The sequence below is a fragment of the Pezoporus wallicus genome, unplaced genomic scaffold (genome assembly GCF_028554395.1).
Source record: "Pezoporus wallicus isolate ANWC-B61680 ecotype Strahan unplaced genomic scaffold, APGP_CSIRO_Pwel_v1 contig_7963, whole genome shotgun sequence".
NCBI classification, from domain to species: Eukaryota; Metazoa; Chordata; class Aves; order Psittaciformes; family Psittacidae; genus Pezoporus; species Pezoporus wallicus.
The window spans coordinates 138,741-164,006 of record NW_026637601.1 but is presented as its reverse complement, the minus strand read 5'-3'; the positions used below and the strand labels follow the sequence as shown (position 1 = coordinate 164,006).

The following is a 25,266-nucleotide window of genomic DNA, read 5'->3' as shown; positions in this document are numbered from 1 at the left end:
GACCCAGCCCAGCTCTCTCAGCCTGGCTCCAGAGCAGAGCTGCTCCAGCATTTTGCATGATGGGCTTCAATAGTTATCTAATGATAACTATTAAATGAAAACAACATGCAAAAAAGCCAAATAAATCAGCTGAATTAAGATGACTTTTGTGGGTGTCTGCAGCAGTCCCAATTGCTTGTGTGTTGTAGATGATTTTTATGTTCTGGTTGGTTAAATTGAGCATGGAAGCCTCAGCACGAGGTGTTTTGGTTTTCTTTCTCACACTGCCATGTGTAATGGTAAAGTGTTTCTAATCATGTATTGATTGCTTCAGGATCATGATGCACAGGTGAGAAGGGCAGGTGAGAGTTAATCTGAACACAAACTGGTCTGAGGTGGTGGTAGATAGTGGGAAAATAGTTTTAGGAGAGAGATCTGGAAAAAAGATCTCTTGTGATCCAGAAAAGATAACAAAAGATGCTACTTTTGTGTTTTTTCAAGAGGGACAAACTGATGGGTGGGAAGGTCCTGGATTTCAAAGAGACAATACATATTGAAGTTAAGAACTCTGCAAGGAATATCAGTCATCATAGAATCAAAGACTGGTTTGAGATGAAAGGGACCTTAAATTTCATCTAGGTCCACTTCCCTGCAATGGGCAGGGACACCTTCCACTAGAGCAGGTTGCTCCAAGTCCCGTCCAACCTGGCCTTGAAATAAGTCTAAGTAGTCTAACCAAAGAGTTATTATTAGTCAAGATCTAGTTAGTACAAGTAAAGAACAAGACACAGAATGAACACCACTGTGAAAAATTGATGAGCATCATACCAGTTACTTGCACATTCCTTGTATCCCCACCAGTCAGGGTCCTGCTGTTTGGTGGCTCCACATCACGGTTAAGCACTGAACCCAGGACGCTCCAGTCTGCTGGGGGTTGTTAGGGCGAGTCATCAGCCTCCCTGGCTCTTTTCTTGGCAGTACGTAGCTGGCCCCTGCAGGGCTACACACTGAGGATGCGTGTGTCAGAGTCTGACCGGCGCATTGATCTCCCCCAGGAAGTTAATGCTTGCACCCTGCTCAGGATGATGGGAGCTTCAGGCTGGGACATGGGACAAAGGGAAGTTCAGCCCTGGCTGTGCAGGAGGGGAGAGCCTGGCCTGGAGGTTATGGTTAGGTGGAAGACTTCGGTCCTTTCAGAACCTCTTGAGCTGTGAAAGCCACAATGGTTGCTGAACAACAGATACTCCCACCTGCGAGACCAGGGAACAGCAGCAGCCAAGGGCAGTGGGAATCCTACAGTGTTCCTGTGGAGCTGGGCTGTGGCTGTAGGTCAAGCTCTGGCACACATGGGAGAGACATGGAATTCCAGGTCCCTGTACAGTACCAGGACCACTCCCATCTGTAGCAAACAGATGGTTTCTTATTAAACACAGCCCATGGATTATTTGTTTCCAAGTTCTGTCTTATGGGTGTCTGTGGGAATTGCTGATTTTTCTGTTTATTTTTATAATTTTGCTCTCTTTTCACATGTGTTTTCAGGGTCACCCCGAGATGATGGATTTCCTGATCGTGTTTGGTGCAGGATATCTGACTGCTTGATGAGAATGTGGTTTTCAAAAGGAAGGCTGTGGCACAGTCACTGTAAGAGATGCACTAGGGTTTGTGTGTGTGTTGGGCATGGGCAGAGCTGTCATCTGAAACTGCACATTTGAGAGATGATTTGTGTTAATTTTTTTAATTGCTGTTATTTGTTATTTTGGAGCAGCACCAGGTTTAGCTTTGGGATGAGGTGTTATCCCACACATAGGCATCTATACATCACAAGACTGATGATGCTCCTAGGTGCCTTTTCCCTTGCTATATACACTGTGCTTTACCAGTCAGGGGTGTAGGAGATGCTGCAAGTGGGCTTCTCCATCTGGTCCAACCACTGGTCTCCCATTGCGGCAGCAACATACCTGTCATAGGAACACATAAATAATGAGCTTGTACCCAGTTCCCAGAGAATTCCATCCTCTTTACATACAGCACAAGCCCTGCCCATTTTGCATGTTTGCAAAGTATATAACAAATGCACAATAATCATCTCATGAAAGTTGTTAATATTGAAGGTACCACTGAGCTGAGCTCAGGACCAGATCCAGCATTCACTGTCTGCAGTGAGACTCCCACGGTCAGTGACTGCTGGATTGTGTTAGACCTTCAAGAGACAATGGCCTTAGTTTATCAGTCTATTAGGGCTGGTGCTGACGCCAAAACTACCCACCAGCCTTTCTCTGTTGCTGCCTCAGTATTGCGTGCACTGAGCCTGATGCAATCTGTGCTGGGAACCAGACCTTGGACTGGGGCCATCGAGACGAGGAGAACAGAAGCTAACATTTTTGGGGTAGAGGATTTCAGGCAGAGCAGATCTCCAGCCCTGCTCCTGCCATATTCCCGCTTGTGTCAGCATGCAGGAGTCAGCCAGCCACCACAGGGACAGGGCACCTTGCATGGGGGAATCACAGCCCGGCACAGCACCCACGGAGCAGGTCCTGGCTGTGGCAGGCAGATGGACTGGCAGAAGTGCTGCTCACTGGGGAGAAAAGGGAACCTGTCCTTCCCATGGGAGATCAGCCCCTTCCCTGGTGGCAGGACACCCCTGGGAACCTTGTGAGGGTGTCCCCTGCATAAGAAGGGTGGGTCTGAGTCTCCTCTTAGGCTAGAGCCTCCTCCAAAGGGTGGCGGGGGCTGCGCAGCAATGCCTGTGCCCAGCCAGTCATCGGAATTGATGGTTCCGCCAGGAAATCCTACAGCTGCACTGAGATAGGGGGGCTTGCAGGTTTAGCCAATAGGCAGCAACGGCCTCCAAGCAAGAAACAGAGAAACAGAAGGCAGCCAAACAGATCTGTCTGCTCACATCTTCTTTTTATTTCCCATGTGCTTTCGGGGGGGCTGCTTTGGGTTGGTGGTTTGGTTCAGACATGGGAGCTGCCGGTCTGTGACACGTGCTGCTTCTAAAGTGGGAGCTTCCCAGAAGTGAAACACTGGGGTTGAGGAAACTCAGAATTTTCACCCTGAACAAAACTGGCCCTGTTGTGCCTGGAGCGAGTCAGGAGAACTGGAGCATGTCCTGGGTCTTCCTGCGTTTCCTCCAGTCCACTCACCCGAAGGATTGTAGTCTCAAGTTTTCAGAACCAAACCCTCAGGAAGTGTTGACCAGCATGGTCTGTGATGCCGAGCAAATAGAGGATGTCATATTCTATCTAATGGAGAAAATCCTCAGAGAGCATCGCACAGGTCACCTGTGAGGTGCTGGAAGAGTTTGAACAGGCTGAGTGTGCCCATTCCGTGTCAGATAACTGCATGATAAAAGAAGCTACAGGAACACTTGCAATGGCAGAGTACCTGACCAGGCAGTACAACAGCTACATCGAGCAAAGCACTGATGTCTGCGCAGCACAAAGCAGGCATCCCGGGTGTTGGAACTGGGGCTAAAGAGACAAGCAAGGAGAGGTTGGTTATAGTGTAATGGAGAAAACATCATTGCTCTTGACAGCATCCGATGCACAAGTGCTAGTGCTGGCATGAGGGCTGGCAGGAATGTGCTTCCCACACAGAGACAGTGTGGGATTTCAGAGTGGCTGGAGGTCATCTCATCCAACCCCTGCCCAGGCTGTCCAGGACCATGTCCAGTTGGCTTTGGAATATCTCCATGGGTGGAGACCCTACAACCTCCCTGGGCAATCCATGCCAGTGCTCGGTCACCCTCACAGGAAAATCTGCTTCCACGTGCTGAGGGAACCTCCTGTGTTTCAGTTGTGCCCATTGCCTCTGGTCCTGCACTGGGGACCACTGGAAAGAGCCTGTCTCCATTCTCTTCGCATGCCTCTTTTGGGTATTGATACACACCAGTCAGGCCCCCCTGTGCCTTCTCCATGCTGAGCAGTCCCAGTGTTCTCAGCCTTTCCTTATAGGACAGATGCTCCAGTCCCTTCATCTTCATAGCCCTTTGATGGACTCTCTAGTACGTCTTGTCTGTCTTGTACTGTGGAGCCCAGAACTGGTTGGTGGTCACCAGTGCTGAGTGCAGAGGAATGAGCACCTCCCTTCACCTGCTGGCAATGCTCCTCTTAATGCAGCCCATGATGTCGGTAGTCTTCTTTGCTGCAAGGGCACATGGTTGGTTCAAGTTCACCTTGGTGTCCACTCGGTTGCTGCATAGCAGATACTGGTGCCTGGGGCTGTTCCTCCCCAGGGGCAGGACTTTGCAGTTTTCCTTTTGGAACTTCCTGATGTGCCTGGCAACCCATTTCTCCATCCTGTCCAGGTCCCTTATTGATGCCTCTCACCTGTGCTCCTCTTTTTTGGTAGCTGCTTCCATTTGTATCCACTCAAGCTGTGGGTCAGTGACATTTTCTCACTCTAACTGGGACTATTGAAGTCAACAAACTGCTGCAATAGAGTGTGTGTGCGACAGCCCGATCCTTACTGTCGTGTCAAATTTGACATAAGCAGTATGGGCTGTTCAAGCTCTGATTGTGCAAAAACCCTGATGAGAACGTACCGCATAATTACACCTTTTCTTTCTGTCTCAGATGCCAGAGGTGTGCCACATTTGTCTAATAACATAGGTCCCATTACCACTTACTGATACTACAGTTTAGAACTGAACAGTGCTGTTATGCTGTTGTACTTGCCCAGGAGATACAGATGCAGATGTTTCTGTGTGACTGTTGTACAGCTGTGTCAGCTCCCTGCCTTTCTGTCAGAAACGGCTTTTCCCGTCTTTGGGATCTCCAGTGGTGGCAGCTGATGCTCGGACCTGGGCATGCCTCGCGATACCGCCCGGGGAATGCCCACCGTACCGACTGAGATCTGACCCGCAGGGTTTGTACCGCGGCTCTCGCGTGCCGGGTTAAGGCTGCCCCAGCACCCACCGTCAGCTTGCCTCCCGCAGCGTTCCAACCGGAACGGACCGTAACGCCCCCGGGGGAGCGGCGGGGAGGCCGTTCCTCCGGACCGCAGGGGGGCGCCGTTTCCATGGCGAGGCGGCGGCTCCGGGCCATGGCGGCGGTGTCGAGCGGCGCGGGCGGGGCCGTGTATCGGTCCCGCGACCCCGTGCGCAACCTGCGCCTCCGGTGAGCGGCCGTTCCCGGCCCCACGCCGGCCCCGGGCCCGCATCGGTCTCCGCCACCCTCCCTCCTTCCCCGCAGGGTCCGCCTCTGGCGGGGCACCGCGTCCGGGCCCTTCCTGCCGCAGGCCCCGCCGCCGCTCGCCGGCCCCGCGCTCCCGGGCCTGGCCGACCGCGCCGCGACCGGTACGTGGGGCCCGAACAGGGGACGGGGAGGAAGGGGGAGCGGGCGGGCGGTAACCGAGCCGTGTTCCGCAGGTGCCCGGCGGCCCCCGCAGGAGGAGGAGGAGGAGGAGGCCGAGGTGCGGTGGCAGGAGAAACTCTTCAGCAAGGTGGGCCTGCGGCTGACGCGGGCGGTGCTCCTGTGATGGCCCCCCGGGGTCCTGCTGCGGGGGGCTCCTGCTGCGGGGGGTCCTGTGCTGCGGGGGAGTCCTGTGCTGCGGGGGGTCCTGCTGCGGGGGGGTCCTGTGCTGCGGGGGGGTCCTGTGCTGCGGGGGGGTCCTGCTGCGGGGGGTCCTGCTGCGAGGAGTCCTGCTGCGGGGGGGTCCTGCTGCGGGGGGGTCCTGCTGCGGGGGGGTCCTGCTGCGGGGGGGTCCTGTGCTGCCGGGGAGTCCTGTGCTGCGGGGGGCTCCTGCTGCGGGGTGACCCGCGATGCCCAAGCGCTCCAGGTGGGCATCCGGACAATGCCGGAGCTGGTCCTCGGGCTGCCTGCCGGTATTCCCAAAGGATCTTGTGCAGTGGGTTTGGGAATCTCGGCTGGAAAGTGTGGCTGTGCTGTGCTGTGCTGCTGAAGGGCAGCGTTGGTGCTCAACCCGCTGTGCTCTCAGTTTGAGGTGGATCTGTACCAGGATGAGTCTGCCTGCCAGACACCCCTGGACCGGCAGTACTGGGAGGAGATCCTCAAACTGGAGAGGGCCGGAGGCCGGAAAAACTGTCGCATCTTCACCTACACGGATCATGACCGGTTCACCAACCTGGAGGAGGTACCGGTCTGAGTTACACATAATTTATACAGCAGGGTCTGTCAGAATCACTGGACCTGCCACAGAGGGAACATTTGTCAGGTCCTGGCCATGCAGCAGCAAGCCAGATTTCCTGTATGCAGGAGAGCATACTGCTTCTGCAGAGCAGCTTCACATAGTGCCTCAAACCTGGGATGAGATCTTCCTATTTCAGAATGATAGTCCCTCAGCTTGGAGGGACTTGGCTTCGTAACATTGCTTTGTAGGTAACTTGCTGGGTGGAGTTAAGCTGTAGTTTACTATAAAAACAGCAAATAAAATCTTCTAGCAGTTTGTCTTGGCATGTGGGTGTGCTGTTCTCTCCTCCAGAAGCGAAGCTGTGGGAAGGATGGCCTGTTACAATGAAGCTACTGCCCATCTGTTTCTCTCCTCCAGCACTGCCAGAAGGTAACCGACTCAGAACATGAGGTGCCATCCTATCTGGCAGAGAGGATGGCCAATGTGAGGAGGAGAAGACAAGACTGCAGGCCAGTGTGAGTCCAGACAGGGGCTTGGAGCTTGCTAATGCAGGTTTCCTGGAGCTGGTGCCCCATCTACAGAGCAGCCTGGTCTTTGAAAGTTGAGCTGTGTCCAACTTGGAATCCAGCAGTTCCTTGTTATGGGGGAGTGGTGCTGCTTGTGCCAGGTTGCTGAAGTGAGCTGTGACTGGTGCTGTTCTGTTGTTGACAGAGAAGCAAGTTCTCTGAAGTCGAAAATCATCACCTGGGAACCCTCAGATGAATTTATAAGGAACAATCATGTGATTAACACTCCTGTCCAGACCATGTACATCATGGGGGACTTGGGACCTTATGGGAAGTAAGTAAAATCCTGAAGTGACCTTAATTCCCCAGAAGAAAAACTTGTCTTCCCTCCTTACTCAAATCCTTGTTTCTTTCATTAGTTAAGGGGAGAGAATTCGAAGAGTTCGGTAACTCTGACTGCTATGTCTTTCTGCCTCTTCCCTCATTTGGGAGGTAACTGAGTGTATCCCTCCAAAAGGCTTTTTAAGCTAATATAGGAAAGTATGGGTGTGTTTGTTTTTTTCTGTACCCCCATGGGCCTTTACCAGCTTGCTGTTCCAGAGCAAGAGAGTAGACTCTCTTTAGACTGTGTTTCCTGATGTCTTCCATTAGGCTTGGTCGCAGGGAGTATGAACATGTTCTTTGCGCAATCAAGGTGGACGACAATGGAGTGATCACAGTGAAGCCGGACTTTACTGGCACCAAAGGAGCCTACCAGTGAGTGGGGCAGGGCTGGTACCTCCATGGGCTGATAGAGAGGGCTGAAATGGCTGTTTCCTGGTCCTGCTTCAGGCAATAGATCACACTTAAATTGAGGGATGTTTTTAAACTTTATTCTGTGTTATTTAACTTTATTATTAACTTATTCTAAGACAAGATTATTCTGTACTAGTGCTTGGCGTCACTGCATGTGGGATGTGTGGGTCTTTGGTGCCAGTCCCTAGGGATGGAGTTTATGCATATGCTGGACACAGGCAAGTCTCCCTTTTTGAGTCATTGATGCTAGCAGGCACTTGGGAATGAGGAGAGGGCCATTAGTGCCCTTGGTTGCTACACGGGCCTGGTGGAGGGAGGTCTGCTGGCACAGTTGATGCTGTTGCTGCCTATTCTCTGCTTAATGGGGGAATTTTGCCCATGTGTTTTGGGGCTCTGCAGGATTGAGGTGGATGGAGAGAAGCGGGAGGTGTGGAAATACACCATTGAGAATGCATCTGTCCAAATGCAGCCAGAGGAGGAGGAACGTGAGCAGCGTGTGTTCAGAGACGTAAGGACCAGCCTCCACTGATCGTACTGACTAGTCCTCCTGATTTGACAACGGGAGATGTAATTGTGCTGTGACCCTTATAGAGATGTAGTTGTGCTGTAGACACCTAAAGGTGACAAAACGAGTATCACCCACAGACAGCCCCAGCAACTTGAAAACTCCAGCAAATATTCCAACTGCTTCATTCCTTACTGTACGTAGAGGCCTTGCCTGATATTAGTTGTGTTGGCCTCTGCAGTGATGCAGTGAGAAGTGATGCAGAAAACCACCTGAATTCGTGCCTTTCTCCTGTCAGCTGCCAGTGGTTTTCCTTTGCTTTTGAGCAGCTGGCAGACACTTTCCTCAGTCTCCTTCTTTCTTCCTATATACTCATTGAATGATTTCTTGTTATCCGGAATGTCCCCGGATATTTGGATCTCATGTACTGATCTTTCTGAATTGCCTTTTTGGCTGTGGCAGTTCATAAGGGTACTTAGAATCATCGAATGGTTAGGTTTGGAAAAGACCTAACTTTTGCTTCAAGCCCCCTGCCATGGGCAGGGACACCACACATTAGACCATTGTCACGCAAGGCTCTGTCCACCCTGGCCTTGAACACTGCCAGGGATGGAGCATTCACAGCTTCCATGGGCAACCCATTCCAGTGCCTCACCACCCTCGCAGTAAAGAACTTCCTCCTTATATCCAGCCTGAACTTCCCCTGTTTCAGTTTGAACCCATCACCCCTTGTCCCATCCCTGTAGTCCCCAGTGAAGAGTCCCTCCCCACCATCCTTGTAGCCCCCTTCAGACACTAGAAGCTGCTCTGATGTCTCCACACAGCCTTCTCTTCTCCAGGCTGAACAGCCCCAACTTTCTCAGCCTGTCTTCATACGGGAGGTGCTCCAGCCCCTGATCCTCCTTGTGACCTCCTCTGGACGTGCTCCAACAGCTCCGTGTCCTTCTTAAGTTGAGGACACCAGAACTGCACACAGTGCTGCAAGTGGGCTCTCATGAGAGCAGAGTAGAGGGGCAGGATCACCTTTGACTGCTGGTCACGCTGCTTTTGTTGCAGCTCAGCACATGGATGGCTTCTTTTTCCCTTAGAGTGAGCTTTGGTGAAGTGTTCTCTGAAGCTGAAGTTCCCAGCAGTGTTAGCAGTTACCTGTCTATTCTTGTAGATTCCTATTTCCCTACTTCTGCTATAACAGTTAAACCCCCTGTATTCTAAGCCTGTTGACAACTTAGATTGGGGTTAAGTTACATCCATTACAAACCTTGCAATAGGTAAAAATGTAATCAGACACTTTTCTGATGCGTTTGTTCTGTGGTTGCAGCTGTACAGGCGGTACAAGGAATACCTCAGTGGTCTTGTAGGTTCAGAGTTTGAAATGGTGAGTACCTGAAGCCCTCATGCCTTTGCAGACTCTTGACCTGGTTAGCATGGCTGCTGTTTGTACCACAGTCTCCAAAGACTGTTTCATTCTAGGGTGTTGGCAGCCTTTACCTTGCAGTAAAGGTCAAAAGGGATGGGTTACAATGGATATGAGCCCTGCAGAGATCCAGCCTGTGTGTGTCAGGCCAGCAGCAGCACGTGCTGAGCACTGCAGTCTTTGTGAGACCACATGCTTGTGTGAAGGCCTTTGACTGTAACACTTCAAGAGGAAAAGATGTATATCTCTTGGGGTAGTGATTAACTTCTTGAATGTCAAACATGTCCTTGTGCCACTTTGTTAAGTGAACAGCCCTTCCCACCCCCAAACTCTTTTAGTTTCCCTTCTCACTGAATTACCCAGACTACAGTCTTTTTTTTTTTTCCCCTCAAATCTTGTTTGTCAAAATGTGAAAGTTCTACTTTCTTGTACTTCAGTAGAGTGTCTCAGCTTGTCCTGTGCCTTCTCCTGCTTCCCCCACTTTGGGCAAGTGCAGGAACACCTCAGGAGAAACAGGACTATGATTTCTGCAGGTGGCTTCTCAGTACATTTTATATCCGTTTTGAAGTCTGTAAGAGACTGATTTACAGAACAGTAAACTCCTGCAGCCAAGGAATTTGGTCTCTCTAAAGAGCCTCTCTCCAGAGGTACTGTTCACTTCCGGAAAGTGATATAAGAAGCCATGACTCCTGCCTGGCCAGCAGTCTGGATCATTCATGTACAAACATCTGTGACATACCTGTATGAGGACCTGCTGGGAGGGGATTGTTTGAGGTTCCACCAGTGGTCACTGAGCATTTTATCTTGTTTGTCTGCTCATTCTTACAGACCCTTCCTGGTACACTGCGGCTGTTTGTGAATGGAGAAATAGGTGAGTCTTTATTCTAAACTGTAACTACAGGGCCAGATGTGGATCTGCTGGGATGGCTGAGGCTTTGAAGGGTCCAAGGATTCTTGGATCACAGGCTGGTCCAGAGAAGGTGATTCTAGCCCTAGAATCCTTTACTTCTCCTTCTCTCCTGTTTTTGCAGACTAAGGCCGTGAGTGGCATTTCCAGACTGGAGGTTACAAATACTGCAGCTGTTCTAGGAAGACAGATCTGAAAAAAGCAAATTGGGACGTTAATAGAGATCATAGCAAAGAAAGCAATTAAGTGTGTGACGTCCCTAATCTGATTAGTGATATGAGGACAGGACTAGTGTAGAGAAGTCTTCTCTGAGGGTCATATTTTGTTACTTTGAAGGCCCTGGCTTTGCCCAGCTTCCAGCAGTAACTAAGGAAACCTGAGGTTATTGGTGCTGGCTCTCCCAAAAGTCTGCTGTGAGTTCTGGAGGAGTTTGTGTGCAAGTGAGCAGCTGACATTCGTTCTCTCTTAGTTTCAGCTCAAGGCTATGAGTATGACAACCTCTATGTTCATTTCTTCGTGGAGCTGCCAAATCGTAAGTGTTTGCATTTCCAGCCATATCACAGCAGTTTAAGGAATGAAATGTGCTTCCGCTGGTCCCTCCGATCAGCTCTGCTAAAAGTTAGTAAAAGTTAATGTTTGTGCTGGGATCTAGTCAGAGGTCTTCAGAGCTAAAATTGCATAACTTAAAAACTTTGGACTAAATTCATGTTTGGGAGAAAGTAGCATCTTCCTCTCTCATCTCTTCCAAATTAGGCTGGGACATAGAGGTCCATTGGCTTCTCAACCAGTGGTGATGGTGTCCAGCAGCCTGCCCAAAGTTCATTCCTTATCCTGCAGAGAATAGTCTTACTATCTTCTCCATCTCAGCAGTGACCTCGCCTGATTTCAGTGCTTGCTGTCATGTTCCATGTTTTGTGCTGACGCACAAAATTGACTGATAAATAAGAATTTTGGCTTACAAATAAAGCTTCAGCACTAACAGGCACATCCTGCTGCATGTTTAATTTCCCTGGCTCTGGCTTCCCTCTCTGTTTATACCCTGTCATTTGTCCAGAGAGGTACTACTTTTGCTACTCAGTGCATTTAGAGAAGGTTGTACTTTTTTCTTAAGAAAGGGTTGGTGCTTTTCATCAACTGTTCCAGGAGGCTGTGGGGAGCAGCCGTTGCCTGGAACAGGACAGGGCAGGACACAGCAAGGGGATGTTCAGTGTGGGCGATGTTATCTGTTAGCCCAGTCATCTGGGGCTGACATTCTCCTTTGAGCTGCTCTGGTTTGTGAGTCCTCCCTGTCACCCAAAGTGTTCACTGCTGTGCTCATGTTCTCCTCCCAGAGTGGTCGAGCCCAGCGTCCCAGCAGCTATCGGGAGTGACGCAGACCTGTGCCACCAAGGCATTGGGCTGGGTAAGGACACTTTCAGACGTGCAGAGCAGTTTGAACAGGCAGTCTTTGAAGTGGAACAGGTGTAACAAGTTACAAATATATTTAGCAAAGGTCTTGACTTGAGAACTCCTTTCAAGGGCCAAGCATGTTTGGGATTCTCCTCATTCTAGTTCTATTTGCCATTTTTTATAGTGCCACTGGTTCCAAATAAAACTAGATCAAATGAAACTGCTTCAGAGCAGTTTCTGGAACCTCACTTTTTTCTTCCTTCTAGCTGATCGATTGCCTTTGGAGCTTTGATTTTTGTGCTTCAGATTTGGAGTTTTGATTTTGTGTCTCAAATGTTCAGTTAACAAAGCATTGTTTTGGCTGGCCTGGGGCAGGAATGCACAAAGTCAAAACTGATTTCTCAAAATGAACCCCTCCTTCTGTGTGGGAAGTTACTTCCATTGCTGTCTCCAGCTCTTCTCTTAGAATATTTGAATTTTATCAACTTCTAAACTGCTTTTATGTGAGCTAGTTTGCATATTACAAAAAATAATTACCACATTTCTATCGTACATTGTTTGAAGTATTTTGCTTGGCTCATGGAAAGATTGTGGCACTGTAGTACTTCCACAGTTGGCTGAATTGTCATTTGTGGGTGCTACTCTTTCCTCTTTTTCATTTTTTTTAACAGCCCATTCCATCCTCGTGGCACTCAGGAGTGTACTCAGTAGGTGCACTGTGCAATCTGGTGTTTGTTAGTGTGATGTAACTGATACTGTTTGGACATCATTACCTGTTTTATACCAGTAGTTTTTTTCTCTCTTCTCTCTGTGCGCCCTGCAGTGCTGGTGGTGTATTCTCTTGTCCAGGCACTTGATCTGTTTTATTCCCTCTCTAGGAGAATGTGGCATACTTCAGCTACCCCTTCACTTTGGAGATGTTTTTCACCCAAGGAGCTGAATCAGAAGGTGGGTTTTTCGGTTTTGCTCATTTCCACATGAATTTCCTCATTGCTCTGACATGTAAAACTGAAATCTTTGGATGCAGTGTAGACCTGGTGCTGTCTGGCACTTTGCTGGCCCCTCACCAAGATGAAAGGACAGATTTAAATAGAGGGAGTTGTTGATTTTCAGCAATTGTTTACCCTGTCACCACACAGCCTCTGGACACATACTGTATTTGCCCTGCCCAGCAGTGCATTAGCATTTGTATGTATGCATTGATGTTACTCTGCTTCCAGGCTGTAGTCAGCTATGTCCAGTTGAAAAACATCTTGGATCCCTTTTCTGTTTCGGGATACCTGGCATGCTGGGCAGTATTGCCATGCCCCACATACTGCACAGAGCCCTGGCAGAAAAAACAGGCAGATTTTTTGTGCACGACTGAAGCTCTGTGCTAAGCCTTACATTTGTAGACACACTCAGTGACCTGTGTAATCTTTGTGTAGTTTATGTCACTCTGAAACTTCCAGCTCTGTTAAGCTGGGCTTTGCTGCCTGTTCCTGCTGCTTCACTGCGCAGCTGCTGCTTCCTCACCAACCCCAGTTGCTCTTTGGATTGCAATTGCTAGGGGCAGCTGTATGGCATGCCTTGCCACTTGAATCCAGCGCACATGTTGGATTTGTGTCTTCAAGCAGCACTAATGAATTTTCAGCCTAGTTATTGTATGAGTTGTTTCACTGTGGAAAAAAACAAATGCTTGGAGACCCATAGGAGAATCCAACATACTAATCCCCTGATAATGGTGGGAAGGGTCAGAGATAAAGTTTTCTCTGTTTGGCATCAGATCAGTTACAAATTTTGTCTTGTCTGCTCAAAGATAACCGAGGAACCAGCTTGGACTTGCTGTCAGAGCAAAGGATGTTCCCAAATTTGGAACATCAGTAAATCTGTTTTCATCTGCTGTTGTAGTTTAAATGCCAAAAGCAGGACATCCTCAAGCCTGAGGGTTCAACTTTTCTGGGGGAAAATAATGACCAACATGTCTCAGCTAGTGGTTGTAGAAGAAATAAGGATGTCCTGGTGGTGGAGTTTGGCATTTAGTCTTTTGTCTTTTTTTCTCTATGATAGTTTTCCCTCACAAAGCTGTGATCTGCTTCCCTTCCTTGCAGAGAGTCTCCCTCAGTGGCCTGTTCTCTACTTTGAGGTCCTGTCCCTGGATTTCTGGCAGAGATACCGTGTGGAAGGGTATGGTTCTTTGGTGCTGCCAGCATTTCCAGGTAAAACATACTTGGGCAGAATGAATCTAGAAGAGGGGCAGAATGAGGGCAGAAGAGTGGCTCTCTTGGGGATGGATTCAGCTGGTCCTGGGGAGGCTTTGCAGGGTATAGTTAGCTGTCTGTGGGGCAGCAAAGAAGGATTTGTTGCATCCTGCACCATTCTGCCTCGTGGAGACACATCAGGTGTTGATGTTCTTGCTACTTTGGTGGTTCTGTCACCAAACCTTTTGTGATAAAGCTCCTGGGTGGTGCTGCATATCCATATTTACCACAGCAGTAGAACTCTCTGTCCCATATGGAGTCTGAAGGTTGCAACTGGTTTGACACCCATGTGTAGTACGGAGATGCTCTTCATGGGCAGGCGGTTCTTTCCACGCTACTGTGTGACTGATGGGGCTGACTCATTGGGAAAATGTTCTAGAGATACAGTGGTGTTTCTATTTTCAGCCTCCTGTGGTTTGAGTCAGCAGGTATCCATCTACCATGGTGCCCTTAGTGACTCTGTGTAGGCTGCTGGTCATAGCTGCTAAGGCTGTCCTGTTGTCCTGGGTTAGGTGTCCATAACTTCACCATCCCTACCTGGCGCCCTGTGGAGCTGGGAACAGTTGCTGAGCTGAGGAGATTTTTCATTGGAGGATCTCCTGAGCTGGAGGATATAACCTACGTCAGGACACCGTCAACCTTCAAGGTGGGCTCAGTTGCCAGGGCATTGCTCTGTCTTGGAGATGATAGTTTATGCTCTCGGCTTCAAGTGTCTGTGGCTGTCCAGACAGCCTAGATTGGGTTTAAACAAGGATGAGGTGGTGGCCCAGTCCTTCTGAGTAAAGAAATGTCTCCTCTGTGGGACTTGTGGCCATGAACAGAGGATTGGGCAAATGCTGAGGCAGAGCCTTCTGCCTTCTCAGGTGTGTACAGCTTAGAGAAGTGGGTGAACATGGACCAAAGCCTTGACTTACCCTGCCTGTGCTGGCCCTGTCTGAAAAGTGTCTTGTCAGGTCAGCATTTGTTACCAGCTATAGACTTCTTCCTGTGTTTTGGTAAGGAATCTGAGCTGTATTGTGCCTGGAAGAGTTTCCTGAAGCAAGCCACTGATGGGTGTACAGCAGGCAGAGATCTCATGTTCTTAAGAAAGCTGCAGAAGTGCTTGCTGGTGTAATGAGCAAGTTGGCCTTGGCAGCTTTGTATGGAACAAACCCTGGTGCAGTTGTTGAAACCTTCCTCCACTACACTTGTGTTTAGGACCTGCCCCAGCACAGCCCTTCTTTCTAGCCTCTCTCTCCATGTGCAGCAGGGAAAGGGGAGACTGTCCCCACAGGAGTGCATGCTGCTGGTGGGCAGTGCTCCTGGGCTCAGCCTGCTGCTGCAGGCTGCAGTTTCTCTTAACTTGTGCTGCCTTTGCAGGGAGAGCGTCTGAGCCGCTTTGGTTTTCGCACAGAGACAACCGGGAGCGTCACATTCCGGCTTTACTGCCTGCAGCAGTCTAAGTAAGTGCAGCAGGGTACCAGCTCCATCTTGTGTGCTGTATTTTGGAAGCCCTGACCTAACCTGTACCTCTGTGCAGGGCCTTTCTGGAAACCAGTGCCAAGAGGCAGCGCATGCAGAGTGTTCTGGACCAACTTGGAGGCTTCAGCCAGCAGAGCTCTGTCTACAGTGTTTTGGGTAGGGCTTTCAGTGTCATTCTCCCTGGTGAGCCTTTGGTTCACATTTGCCCCTTTTTTACAGAGAGGGTAGGATGTTTTAGGAGACTCTGTTACTGTGAGGATAATTGGTCCCTGCATCGTGAGCTCTCTGACTCCATAGCAGAAATTAAATCTGAGCTGGAAACTGCAGGAGGCATGAGGGATAACCACTCTGTGAGGACAGAGCCTAGGCTGGGCACTGAGCATAGCTTGTAGCACAGATGCAAAGGCTCTGCCTCCGATTCCATTATGCATGGAGCAAAGACAGTGCTAGAAATAAGTGAAGAGGGCTGCCAGGGCCAGGTGCTTTTTGGTAGCACCTAGAAATAGGAAGTGAGGCTCCAGGGACAGGAGAGATGATGTTCACTAGAGAGAGTCACCCTTCACCCTGGGACTGTCTGATGCATTCTGGCTTGCTGTTACCTGCTGTGTTATAGAGGCTTTCCAGAGAGCACGACGCCGGATGCAGGAAGCACGTGAGAGCCTTCCTCAGGACCTCATCAGCACCTCTGCCTCCACTGTGCACCAGTCGCAGGAACCTTGATCGACCACCTCTGCTGCAGGGGGGTGTTTAACATCGCTCCAACACAAGCTCCCTTTGTTCAGCAGGAGTCACAGTGCTGGTGCTGGGAAGCTTCTGAAGCCCTTCCTTTGTCATTTTCCCTGGGCGAGGGTAGGAGTCTGTAGCAGATCCTGAATAGCTGCACTTCCACAGGTAGCTATGGAATGAGCTCCATTTTCTCAAGGCATTTTGTTCTCAGGCCCTAACAATACAGCCAATTGTTCACTTTTCTGCTGAGCAGGCTAAAATAATGACATGGGACCTGTGAAGCCTTGAATGCCTTTTCAGGAATTAAGTAGTAAATGATAAGAATCAAGTCTGCATGATGTGGTATATTTATTTTTCTTCTTCAAGAAGAGAAAGTGTTGAAGGTCAGGGTGTAAATGCTGCTTGAGAGTTATTGAAATGAGGAGAGAACTTCAGAAGTTCTGATAATTGTTGTCAGTATTTGTAGCTATAAGTCAGTCAATAGTAAAATGAGTATGTCCACTTGTGCCTTAAGATTGATTCATTCCTCTAGAGAGCTTTCTGATACATGTAATATATGAAATCAAACTAAAGGAATTATGTTTGGCAGATGGAGAACTGCCACAGAGGCTTACATTCAGTGGTTCCTTGTATGTGCACGTTTCTGACTCTGCAGTGATGATCAGGAGGATTCTTTCTGTTCAAAAATCCAGCTGAAAACATGCATTCCCATTAGTTCCCAGTAGAACTCTGGCTGGGTTGGACGGGTTGCAGATAAGAGCAGATTCGAACATTTGCACAGCAGCTGAACTTTGAACTGTTGGCGCTGTTCATTTGAGTTGTGGTTCATTGTTCCATCTCTGGTTGCAGGATGCTGCATTGCTTCCTGGGAAGCATGTGTGTACCCAGTCTCTACCCACTTTCTTCTTTTCTCAGACTGCTGCCATTTTTGTTCCTGTCTCAAGGCTACCTGCAGACTGACAGTGCTGTGTTGATCTGTGCACAAGTCACAATTCCATGTGTTCTCTGCTCCCAACACAAAGGATAGGAAGAAAAACCTCAGGCTGAGACTATGCAGGTCTGAATGTTTCTGTTAAGTTAGAATTCACAGGCAGAATATAGAATAGGAATTGGCCTTCCTCCTTGTGCTCTGCATGTTCTTCCTTTGCAGGGAACATGAAGGTCATGGTTGCAGCTGTGTGCGACTGTTAAAGCATTCTGTTCCCTGGTACCCTGTTGTCTTCTGTCTTCCTTGCTCCCTTCTTGCTGTTTTGATCTTGTCCTAGCCTTCACTGGGAAAACCAGACTCCTGGGTTTGTTCCTCCTTGACCTTTGTTGTAAGTTCCACATCTGTCAGCTTGGAGGTCTGGCAATTTCAATTACAACAGGGTTTTTGCACTCCCTGCTCGCCTGCTGCCCCTCCGTTTTGATGGCAGAGGCTGCCAGCATGTATTAGATAGCATGGCCTGTTAAGGAGAGCACAGTCTCCTTGGCCTCGAGCTGGATGATGTGTCTTGCGCATGAGTCAGGCCTCCACTTTTGATGTGGTGGTTGTGAAGGCACATGCCCAGTTTGGAGGAGCAGAATTGAGGTGTGTGCTCATGATGGTCTTGAACAGTCACATTTTGCAGAGCTTGACCCACTCAGTGCCCAGGGGTGAAGCACTCAGGGAGAATGCAGCACTTGCTGTCTCTTGTTTTTTGATCCTCATTCATGTCATGGCCCTGTGTGTTTATTGCAGGCTATCTAAGCAATACTTGATTTCCCTCTGGTTGTTTCTGTTGTGCTTATATAGCTTATAAAAATAATTCAGCTTATAATAGCTGAATTGCACATCTCAGAGACCCTTTTCAGGACTGAGTTACAAGGTTAAGAGAATATTCTTTTTATCAATAATGTAACAGAACACCTTTCTGACGGAGATCATGCCAACGGCATAGCCTCTCACAGAGTGGACTGTACTGTTAGAAGGTCATGTTCCTGACACATGCTTGTTGCTCAGTGCTTTTATGAGGCAGGATTTGGTGTATTGAGTGTATTAGCTGTTAAGGTCACACAGAGATGCAGTAAGGTTTACATCATGGTAGGACTTTTGCCAGTTAAATAGTTAATTTTACACTTAAGAGTGTGAAATCTTACAGGAACTCAGGAGAGCAAAATTTAACCAAACAGGCAATTCTTCCAAAGTAAAGCATTGTTAGCAGATTTTCACCTTCATACTTGCAGCCTCCTTGACCTGACAGAACAAAAGGGTGCTCATAAATGATGTTTTGGAGAAATCCTCCAGCAAATATTGTTTGAATATGCTTTTTCATAAATATAAACAGCAGGTACATATACATGTGTGGAAATGTCACTGATCTTTAAGTCAAAGCTGGTTTTTGGTGCAGGGCTTGTGCTTTGAGCTTGCCAAAGAGCCCAGCCAACTGGAACGGGCTGTGCATCCACCAGGTAATGCACAGGTGAAGTAAGAGATGGCCCATGGGGGCAGCAGAGGCCTGTGACCTCCCTTACAGCCCTGACAATTTTCCCTGTACAGAGCCTTTGCAGTGAAACTCAATGGGAGAAGGGAGAGGAAGAGACAGTTTTGGGTGCACCAGACCTTGGGACAGGAGAGCACTAGTTGATAGGATGGGAGCCTGGCAGGCTGGGGGATGCCGTGAACTGAGGCTGGATCCTGCAGCCTTAACCCCTGGTGTGGTCTGCATGGGGGCAGGAACCAGCTCAGTCCCTAGGGACCTTCTGGGCATCTCATTAAATAAACTGAGGAAACAAAGGGTAATGTTGGCAGAAATGGTGGCTTGGTGGACGAAAAGGCTGTGGGCAGTTGGCAGGGCTTGTGCCATGTAGATCAGCAGCTATTAGAAGTTCCAGTGTAAATGTAACAAGTAGGAAATGGAGAAATGAGTCGTTGAGGTGACGGAGGAGTCGCTTTCCACTGATGAAGGCAGACCAAAGGAATGGTGTTTGCTCTCAGCTAAGGAAGAATTGGGCTATGATAACTTCAGACTACAGCCTTGCCAGCAAACCTCAGCCACTCCTTTGGCTTGGTCCCATCCCAGGGCTTGTGAGGGCCCCGGCCACAGTACTCCTCCCCTTATGGGACTGCCCTGGGGCAGAAGGAGCTGCAGCAGGCATGTGTCCTGCAGAGATTCATTGCTGTGTAGCATATGGGGAGGGAGAGGAGTGCTTCATCTGCACTGTGGGCTTTCAGTGCTTGTTATTAAACAATTACTGGTGCCTGCTTGTTGTCTCAGTGTGTTTTAACCTTAGCCCCTGGGTTGGAGTGTCAGAGGAGAGCTCCCTGCAGGCGCTCTCCTGGCAGTGAAGGACTGGATTGCTTTGCCTTTCACCCCCAGCTGCCTTTTTATTACGCTTACTGTCTTCTCAGGGTGCAGCCTGTGTTCCTGAAGCTGATGTCAGTATTTCAGTGCAAGGCAGAGTACAACTGACCCGAGCAAAATCACACTCCATTGAATCAGTCAAAGAATAAAGTGTCTGTGGGGCCTTTTTCCTGCACCAGAATGATTGCTTTAGTTTGATTGAATTTTCCTCACTGCTTTGGTTTGCGCAGGTTTTGAAAGTGAACCCTAGTGCTGTGTAGACTGGAGGTGATTCCCTTTCTCATCAGTTCTAGAGTAATGCAAAATCAGAAAGAACTGATGGAACCCGGCTTCTCTGTAATTTATTCACAAGTTCTTAAAAAAAATCTGACTTTCAAAACAGTTGCTGGAATGTGTGAGAGAAAAACTTGTCTTGGAGATGTGATTCCAGGTTGTTTCAAGCTTTCCAGATCTGAGAAGGAGAGGACTGGTCCTTTGGGCAGGTGTGAACGGTGGCCTTCCTGCGACTTCACTTGCCCTTGGAAAACCTCAAAAGCCAAGCTCGATACCAAGATCTAGTCCACTGCTTTCCTTCAGGCAACATAAGCTTGATTTAAAGCCCAAGAGATGTTTGTTCAACCTGTTCTTTACATGAAGATGGAGACTACAGATCACCCCTTCCAGATGGGGTTTGGTTTGTTTTTTATATAGCAAATTTTCTTGTACGGAGCAATTGACAGTGGCAGCTTGTGCCTGAGCTGAGCAAAGCCTGTGCTTGGGCTGCTGCTGGAGGCGTGAAGAGGAGGGAGTGTGTGATTCCTGCCAGGTGGTTATTGTTCCTCTGGGGGTTTCCCATCCCACGCTGCCAGTGCCTGTGATATCTTGTTTTCTGCTGCCGGTATCTTTGTGAGCACTGTGGTGCTCTTACGGCTCTGGAGGTGGTAGCGGGAGTCTGAGAGATGAGACAAACTGTAACCCAAATGAGCGGCCACTTCTCTTGCTGCTGGGAACACGGAGCCCAGCTTGCTCTTCAACACTTCACCTGCAATGCCCAGTGTTTCCACTGCAGTTGTGCGTGCAAGGCCTGGATTCCCTCCTTCTTCCCCTTGGTCACCTCTCCTTCTCCAGCCTTTCCCCTCTCCTGTCCCATTTTGATTTTTGATTCTTTTTGTGCATGTCATGGAATCATAGAATCCCAGCCTGGTTTGGGTTGGAAGGGACCTTAAAGCTCATCCAGCCCCAACCCCTGCCACAGGTAGGGACACCTTCCACTAGAGCAGCTTGCTCCAAGCCCCTGTGTCCAACCTGGCCTTGAACACTGCCAGGGATGGGGCAGCCACAGCTTCTCTGGGCACCCTGTGCCAGCGCCTCAGCACCCTCACAGGGAAGAGCTTCTGCCTAAAAGCTCATATAACAGTCTCTGTCAGTTTAAAGCCATTCCCCTTGTCCTGTCCTTTCACACACAGACCTCTGTATATGTATAGATCTATCTGTTCCTTTCTGTAGTTTGATCCTGGATGCAGTTTTGGCCCTGCTTTTGCTATGCTACTCACTCCTCTCTTAGCACCCAAAGCCCCGGTGTGCCTCTGCAGCTCTTCACCCCATGGCAGCAGAGCTGAGCTGTGATACTGTGGCACCCGCCTGTGCCATCACCACCTTCCCAGGGTTCCCGGAACCCAGGGCTGAGCAAAACCACTTTGAGAATGGTACAAGGTGTGCAGGACAGGATGGGCTGGAAGTGATAGGACACACCAATGTGGGCCATCCAAAACTGCAGCCAGCGGAGAGGCCCCCCGTGCACAGGGCACAGTGCTTCCCTTTTCCCACAGCAGTCAGGTGCCTTTCTGGTTGCATTGCCTCAAGCACTAGCAGTGCAGTTTCCCTTCCCTGCTAACATCATGGTCTTGCTCACTGGTGTTCCTGCTTCACTGGAGCTTGGCTGGACCCCTGGACATGGGCAGTGTGGAGACAGGAGTCCTGTCCTTGGAAAAGCAATGGTGAAGCATCCTCTTGTTGTTTGGGCAGGTGAGATTGTAGATAATACTGGCTTTTCAAGGCAACTTTTTAATGACTGCTGACAGGGAGAGAAGCATTTGAATTTATGTCTGTTGGCATCATCTCTGCTCCCTGAGCATGGGGAGGAGGAACATGCGGCTTGTGACTGTCAGACATGCCACAGTCCTCTCCTTGCCAGCGTCTCCTGATGGGCATGGGCAGCATGGGCCATGAGTGCTGCGCTGAGGCTCCCGCACAGGGAGCTGGGGCAGAGGAGCCCATCTTAACCAGCTCATCCCTGCCTTGCCTCCAAGATCCTGCCTCTCTCATGGCACAGGACTTAGCCTGTGTTCTTGGCACTGAGGAAGGCTCCCTCAGCACTGCTGCACTCATTGCCTCCAGTCTTGGCTTTCCAGTCTATTCCTTGACATACTACTTCTGACAGCTGCTTCAGGATCTCTGTCCTATGCTTCCAAAGGGAACAGTATCCCTGAAGTGGCAGCAGTGGATGCAGAATGAATTAACAACTCCAGGTGGTTTCTGAGCTGCAGCTAAGCTGCAGGTCTTGCTGCTCCACTCCCATGTCATGGGGAGCCTGGCCAAGCTCTGGGTTTCAGTTGTGTCCATGCTGTCAGCCTTGCTCAGGGCCAAGGGCTTGCTTTTCTCTGCATTGCTGGTGAGGATTAATGCTGGATCTCCTCACTGTGCATTGCTTGAGCTCTCCCAGCAGCAGTTGCTGTCCAGTCTCTCCTGATGGAGGCAAGCCCTCAGGAACAGCAGGGCTGATCTTAGACCAGCCGCAGCACCCACCAGCATCCTGCAACCTCTGCTCAAAATCCCGTGGTAATCTTTCCTGTGTAAGTGGAGCACGTGTGACTCCTCCGGCTGCTCTGCTGCATTTGTGGTTGCTGTCAGCTCTTCACTCACCTGAAAGCTCGGCAGAACATCAGGTGCTGCAGGCACAGGCGCTGCTCAAACCAGGTATGCCTCTGAGTTTTGTTTCTTTGCAGTCCCTGCGGCTTACAGCAAGAAGGAAGAGCAGCCTGAGCCTCCTCCGCTTGGTCCCTCCATCTCCAGGGCTTGTCCGGGGCTGTTCTCCCAAGAGCCCCGGAGATGCCCATGTCTCAGTTCTTAGGATCAGAGGCGGCTCTGCCCATTGTGTCAGCTCTTGCCATACTTGCAGTCTCTTGCCGTTTTCATTCTCTAAGATGTCAGGGCCCCAGGCATCCTGGCTTTCCCACAGAGACATTTAAACCCGCTTAGGGTTTGCTGAGGCCGTTTCTCATTGAGATACAGGCTTCTGGTTCCAGGGATTGTGTTCACAGAGGACCATGGGAAGAGGTCTTTCTGAAGGCACTTGTGTTTGGATGGCTGGATGTTTTGCAGAGAGCATGAGTAAGGTTTTCCTGGGACATCCCTGGCAGTGTTCAAGGCCAGGTTGGACACAGGGACTTGGAGCAAGCTGCTCTAGTGGAAGGTGTCCCTGCTCGTGGCAGGGGTTGGGGCTGGATGAGCTTTGAGGTCCCTTCCAACCCAACCCAGTCTGATCCTACGCTGCCATTTCTGCTTGATTCTCACCTGGTTTAGGACACAAGGGCTGCTCCTGTGCAAATCCACCCCCTCAACTGCTGGCTGCGGAGCCTGTGCCAGGAGCGTTGGGAGGAGGACGAGGCCCGACTCCCGCACCGGGAGCACCCCAGCAGCGGCCACCCCGTTGATGCTGGGCCCATCCAGGGCTCGCTCTCAGCGGCGGCCCAGGGGAGGCCCGGGTGGATTCTCCTCCCCCGCCCCGGTCCCGGTGGCGGCCCCGGCTCCGCGCACGCGCGGCTCCCGCCCCTCCCTCGCGCACGGCCGGGCGCAGCGGCAGCATGAAGGACCGGACCGGGGAGCTGCGCGCCGTGAGTGGGGGGGCGCGGGCCGCGGGGGGGACCGGGGCCGGGGCTGGGGCTGGCACCCCTGAGCCTCGCGGCGACGTCGGGGCCAGAGCGGGGTTTCCCCGGGCATCCCCCGGGCTCCTCCCGCTCCGGTTCTCCCCCGGGGCCGGGCGGCTCGGGCGGCGGGCGCTGGCCCGGGGGCACCGGGGGGCTGAGGGCCATACCCGGGATGTTTATGATTGCAGGCGGCGGGAGGGCGGCGCCCGGCGGGGGGGTGCGGGGCTGCGGCGGGAGCTCCCGCGGGCAGCGGGGCCGAGCAGTGCCGGAGGCCCCCGATACCCCCCTTTAGCCCCCGTTACCCCCCGGGGCCGCTTCACGCCCCGGCCGTCTCCGTTTGCTTTTTCATTCTCCGGGCTCCGCTGATGTCATCCGGGCTGGGCAGAGCCGGGGCCGCGGCGCCCCCGGGGGGGCACCCGCCTCGCTCGGATCGCCCTCCGCAGCCCCCCGCTACCGGCGTCCGCTCGGCTCCCGGTGCGGTGCCCGCGGGGTGCGCTGGGAGGCTGCCGCGCGTCCCGGGGGAGCGCCGGGTCCCGGTGTAACCGCGCAGTGTCCCGGGGGCGCGGGGCCGAGCGCTGCAGCGTGTGCGGGCAGCGGGGATGCGCGGGGGGGGGGTGGCAGAGCTCGGAGGGCCAGGGCGCTGCTCCAGCATCCCCCCGCCCGGTGCCATCGCCCCGCGCTCACTCTGCTGCTTTCCGTGGTTGGTTTGGATGACTTCACGGTCTGCCCGGGGAGGAAGCAGGGTCTGCCATCGCCGGGGGGGTGTCCGTGTCGAGCCACGGGTGGGGAGATATCGATGGATGCCCGGGTCGGTCCCCACAGAGACCCTCATCAGGGAGTTGCTTCAGCCGGGAATTTGGCTCCATCTGGAAAACCCCAGGAGGATGGAGCTGGGATGATGCCAGCACAGGGCTCAGCGGTGGCTGTTGGGGTGAGGGGTGGTTGTTGGTGCTGAGGGATGGCTGTCGGGGCTGGGGAAGGAAGGGGCTATATAAAGAACTGCAACCCCCCCCCCCCGCTCAGCCTGGAAAGCATCCAGACAGGGGGCTCTTTCTCCACCAACAGCACAGGCTGTGTAATAGGATTGGAAAATAGGCTTTTTAATAATAATAATAGTAAAGATGAGCCCCACGAATGTCCTCTTGGCAGCCAGCGCTGGCTGGGAAGTGATGCTGTGGGGTATTCTAAAATCTCTTCATTCCTTTAAATACATCTTGAGAAAAATAAGACACGTTCTTGCCTCACTCCTGCTGCTGATCCGTATTCGTCAGCCTAATGCTGGAGGGTGCAGCATCCTCCTGAGGGCTCCCTGCTGCATCCGGGGGCTCCTGGGGATGAATGGGTGGAGTCCAGTTTGGAGCATCCGGATGCCCCAGAGCTGAGCGGGTGCCCATGCTGGGGCAAAGCCTGTGGGAAACGTGGGTTTCCAGCCTTGGTGGTGGCAGTCAGCTGAGAAGAGCCGGATGCTGCAGTGGACAGAGTATGGGGCATATTGGGGCAGGTTTGGTTCATGCTGCCAGCAGCCAGCCTCACCCACAGGCTGGGCCAGTTTCTTCCTGTTTTAATACAGCTTCTAAAATATGGCAGGAATGATCAAAAGCAGATTAAAGCCATTGCTGGAGCTGAGGAGGGGGCGCAGGGTCTCACTGATGTGCAGAGCAAGAGCTAATGGGATGTTTAAAATGGTACTTGAAATTCAAAGCTCTCATCCTGTGTCTTTTCTGAACCTTGGGGCTCTGGTTGTGTTCAAACTCGCTTAAGCTTATCTCGTGCCCTGTGGGGATGAGGGTTGTGGTAGTGCCCCCAGCCCTGCACCAAGCTGGGGACAGGAAATTCAGCTTATGGCTGAAAACCGTGCTCCTCATGTGGAGGCAGCACAGCAATGCCTGGCTGGGGAGGGTGCCTGGAAGGAGAGCAGCAGAGCTTCGATGTCAGCTGCATGTGGGTAGGTGCCACAGCTTTGGCCATGGGTGGTGGTTTCTGCCCATCTGGAGTGGGGCTGGAGCTGGTCCCCTTCCCTGGA

The 25,266-nt window shown here is 51.2% G+C and overlaps 2 protein-coding genes across 6 annotated transcripts in view; both read left to right on the top strand.

The window, feature by feature from the left end:
- The first annotated feature begins 4,998 nt into the window (after positions 1 to 4,998).
- Positions 4,999 to 16,339, top strand: MKS1 (MKS transition zone complex subunit 1). 4 transcript variants are annotated; one of them, XR_008971852.1, is made up of 18 exons: positions 4,999 to 5,099; positions 5,175 to 5,424; positions 5,920 to 6,075; positions 6,490 to 6,587; positions 6,784 to 6,912; positions 7,230 to 7,334; positions 7,773 to 7,881; positions 9,197 to 9,253; positions 10,121 to 10,163; positions 10,669 to 10,731; positions 11,531 to 11,601; positions 12,467 to 12,536; positions 13,679 to 13,786; positions 14,341 to 14,474; positions 15,188 to 15,270; positions 15,348 to 15,445; positions 15,903 to 16,180; positions 16,269 to 16,339. XR_008971852.1 is itself a non-coding variant. In XM_057406479.1 (18 exons), exons 1-18 carry the CDS (start codon positions 5,002 to 5,004, stop codon positions 16,007 to 16,009), a joined length of 1,707 nt encoding a protein of 568 aa, XP_057262462.1. In that variant the 5' UTR covers positions 4,999 to 5,001; the 3' UTR covers positions 16,010 to 16,339. The 4 variants fall into 4 exon arrangements, 2 of the variants coding, with proteins under 2 accessions (XP_057262462.1, XP_057262461.1); XM_057406479.1 differs by having other exon boundaries at positions 5,175 to 5,278; positions 5,351 to 5,424; positions 15,903 to 16,339; XM_057406478.1 differs by having other exon boundaries at positions 15,903 to 16,339.
- A 6,763-nt stretch (positions 16,340 to 23,102) lies between these two features.
- The window catches only part of STX1A (syntaxin 1A), a 55,717-nt gene continuing 53,553 nt past the window's right edge, over positions 23,103 to 25,266 (top strand). For both annotated transcript variants that reach the window (XR_008971854.1, XM_057406481.1), the window contains exon 1: positions 23,103 to 23,210. Coding sequence is in view for 1 of the 2 variants with exons in the window: in XM_057406481.1 (XP_057262464.1) it covers positions 23,181 to 23,210 (30 nt within the window). In the remaining variant the exon portion in view is untranslated. The remainder of the gene's footprint in view (positions 23,211 to 25,266) is intronic.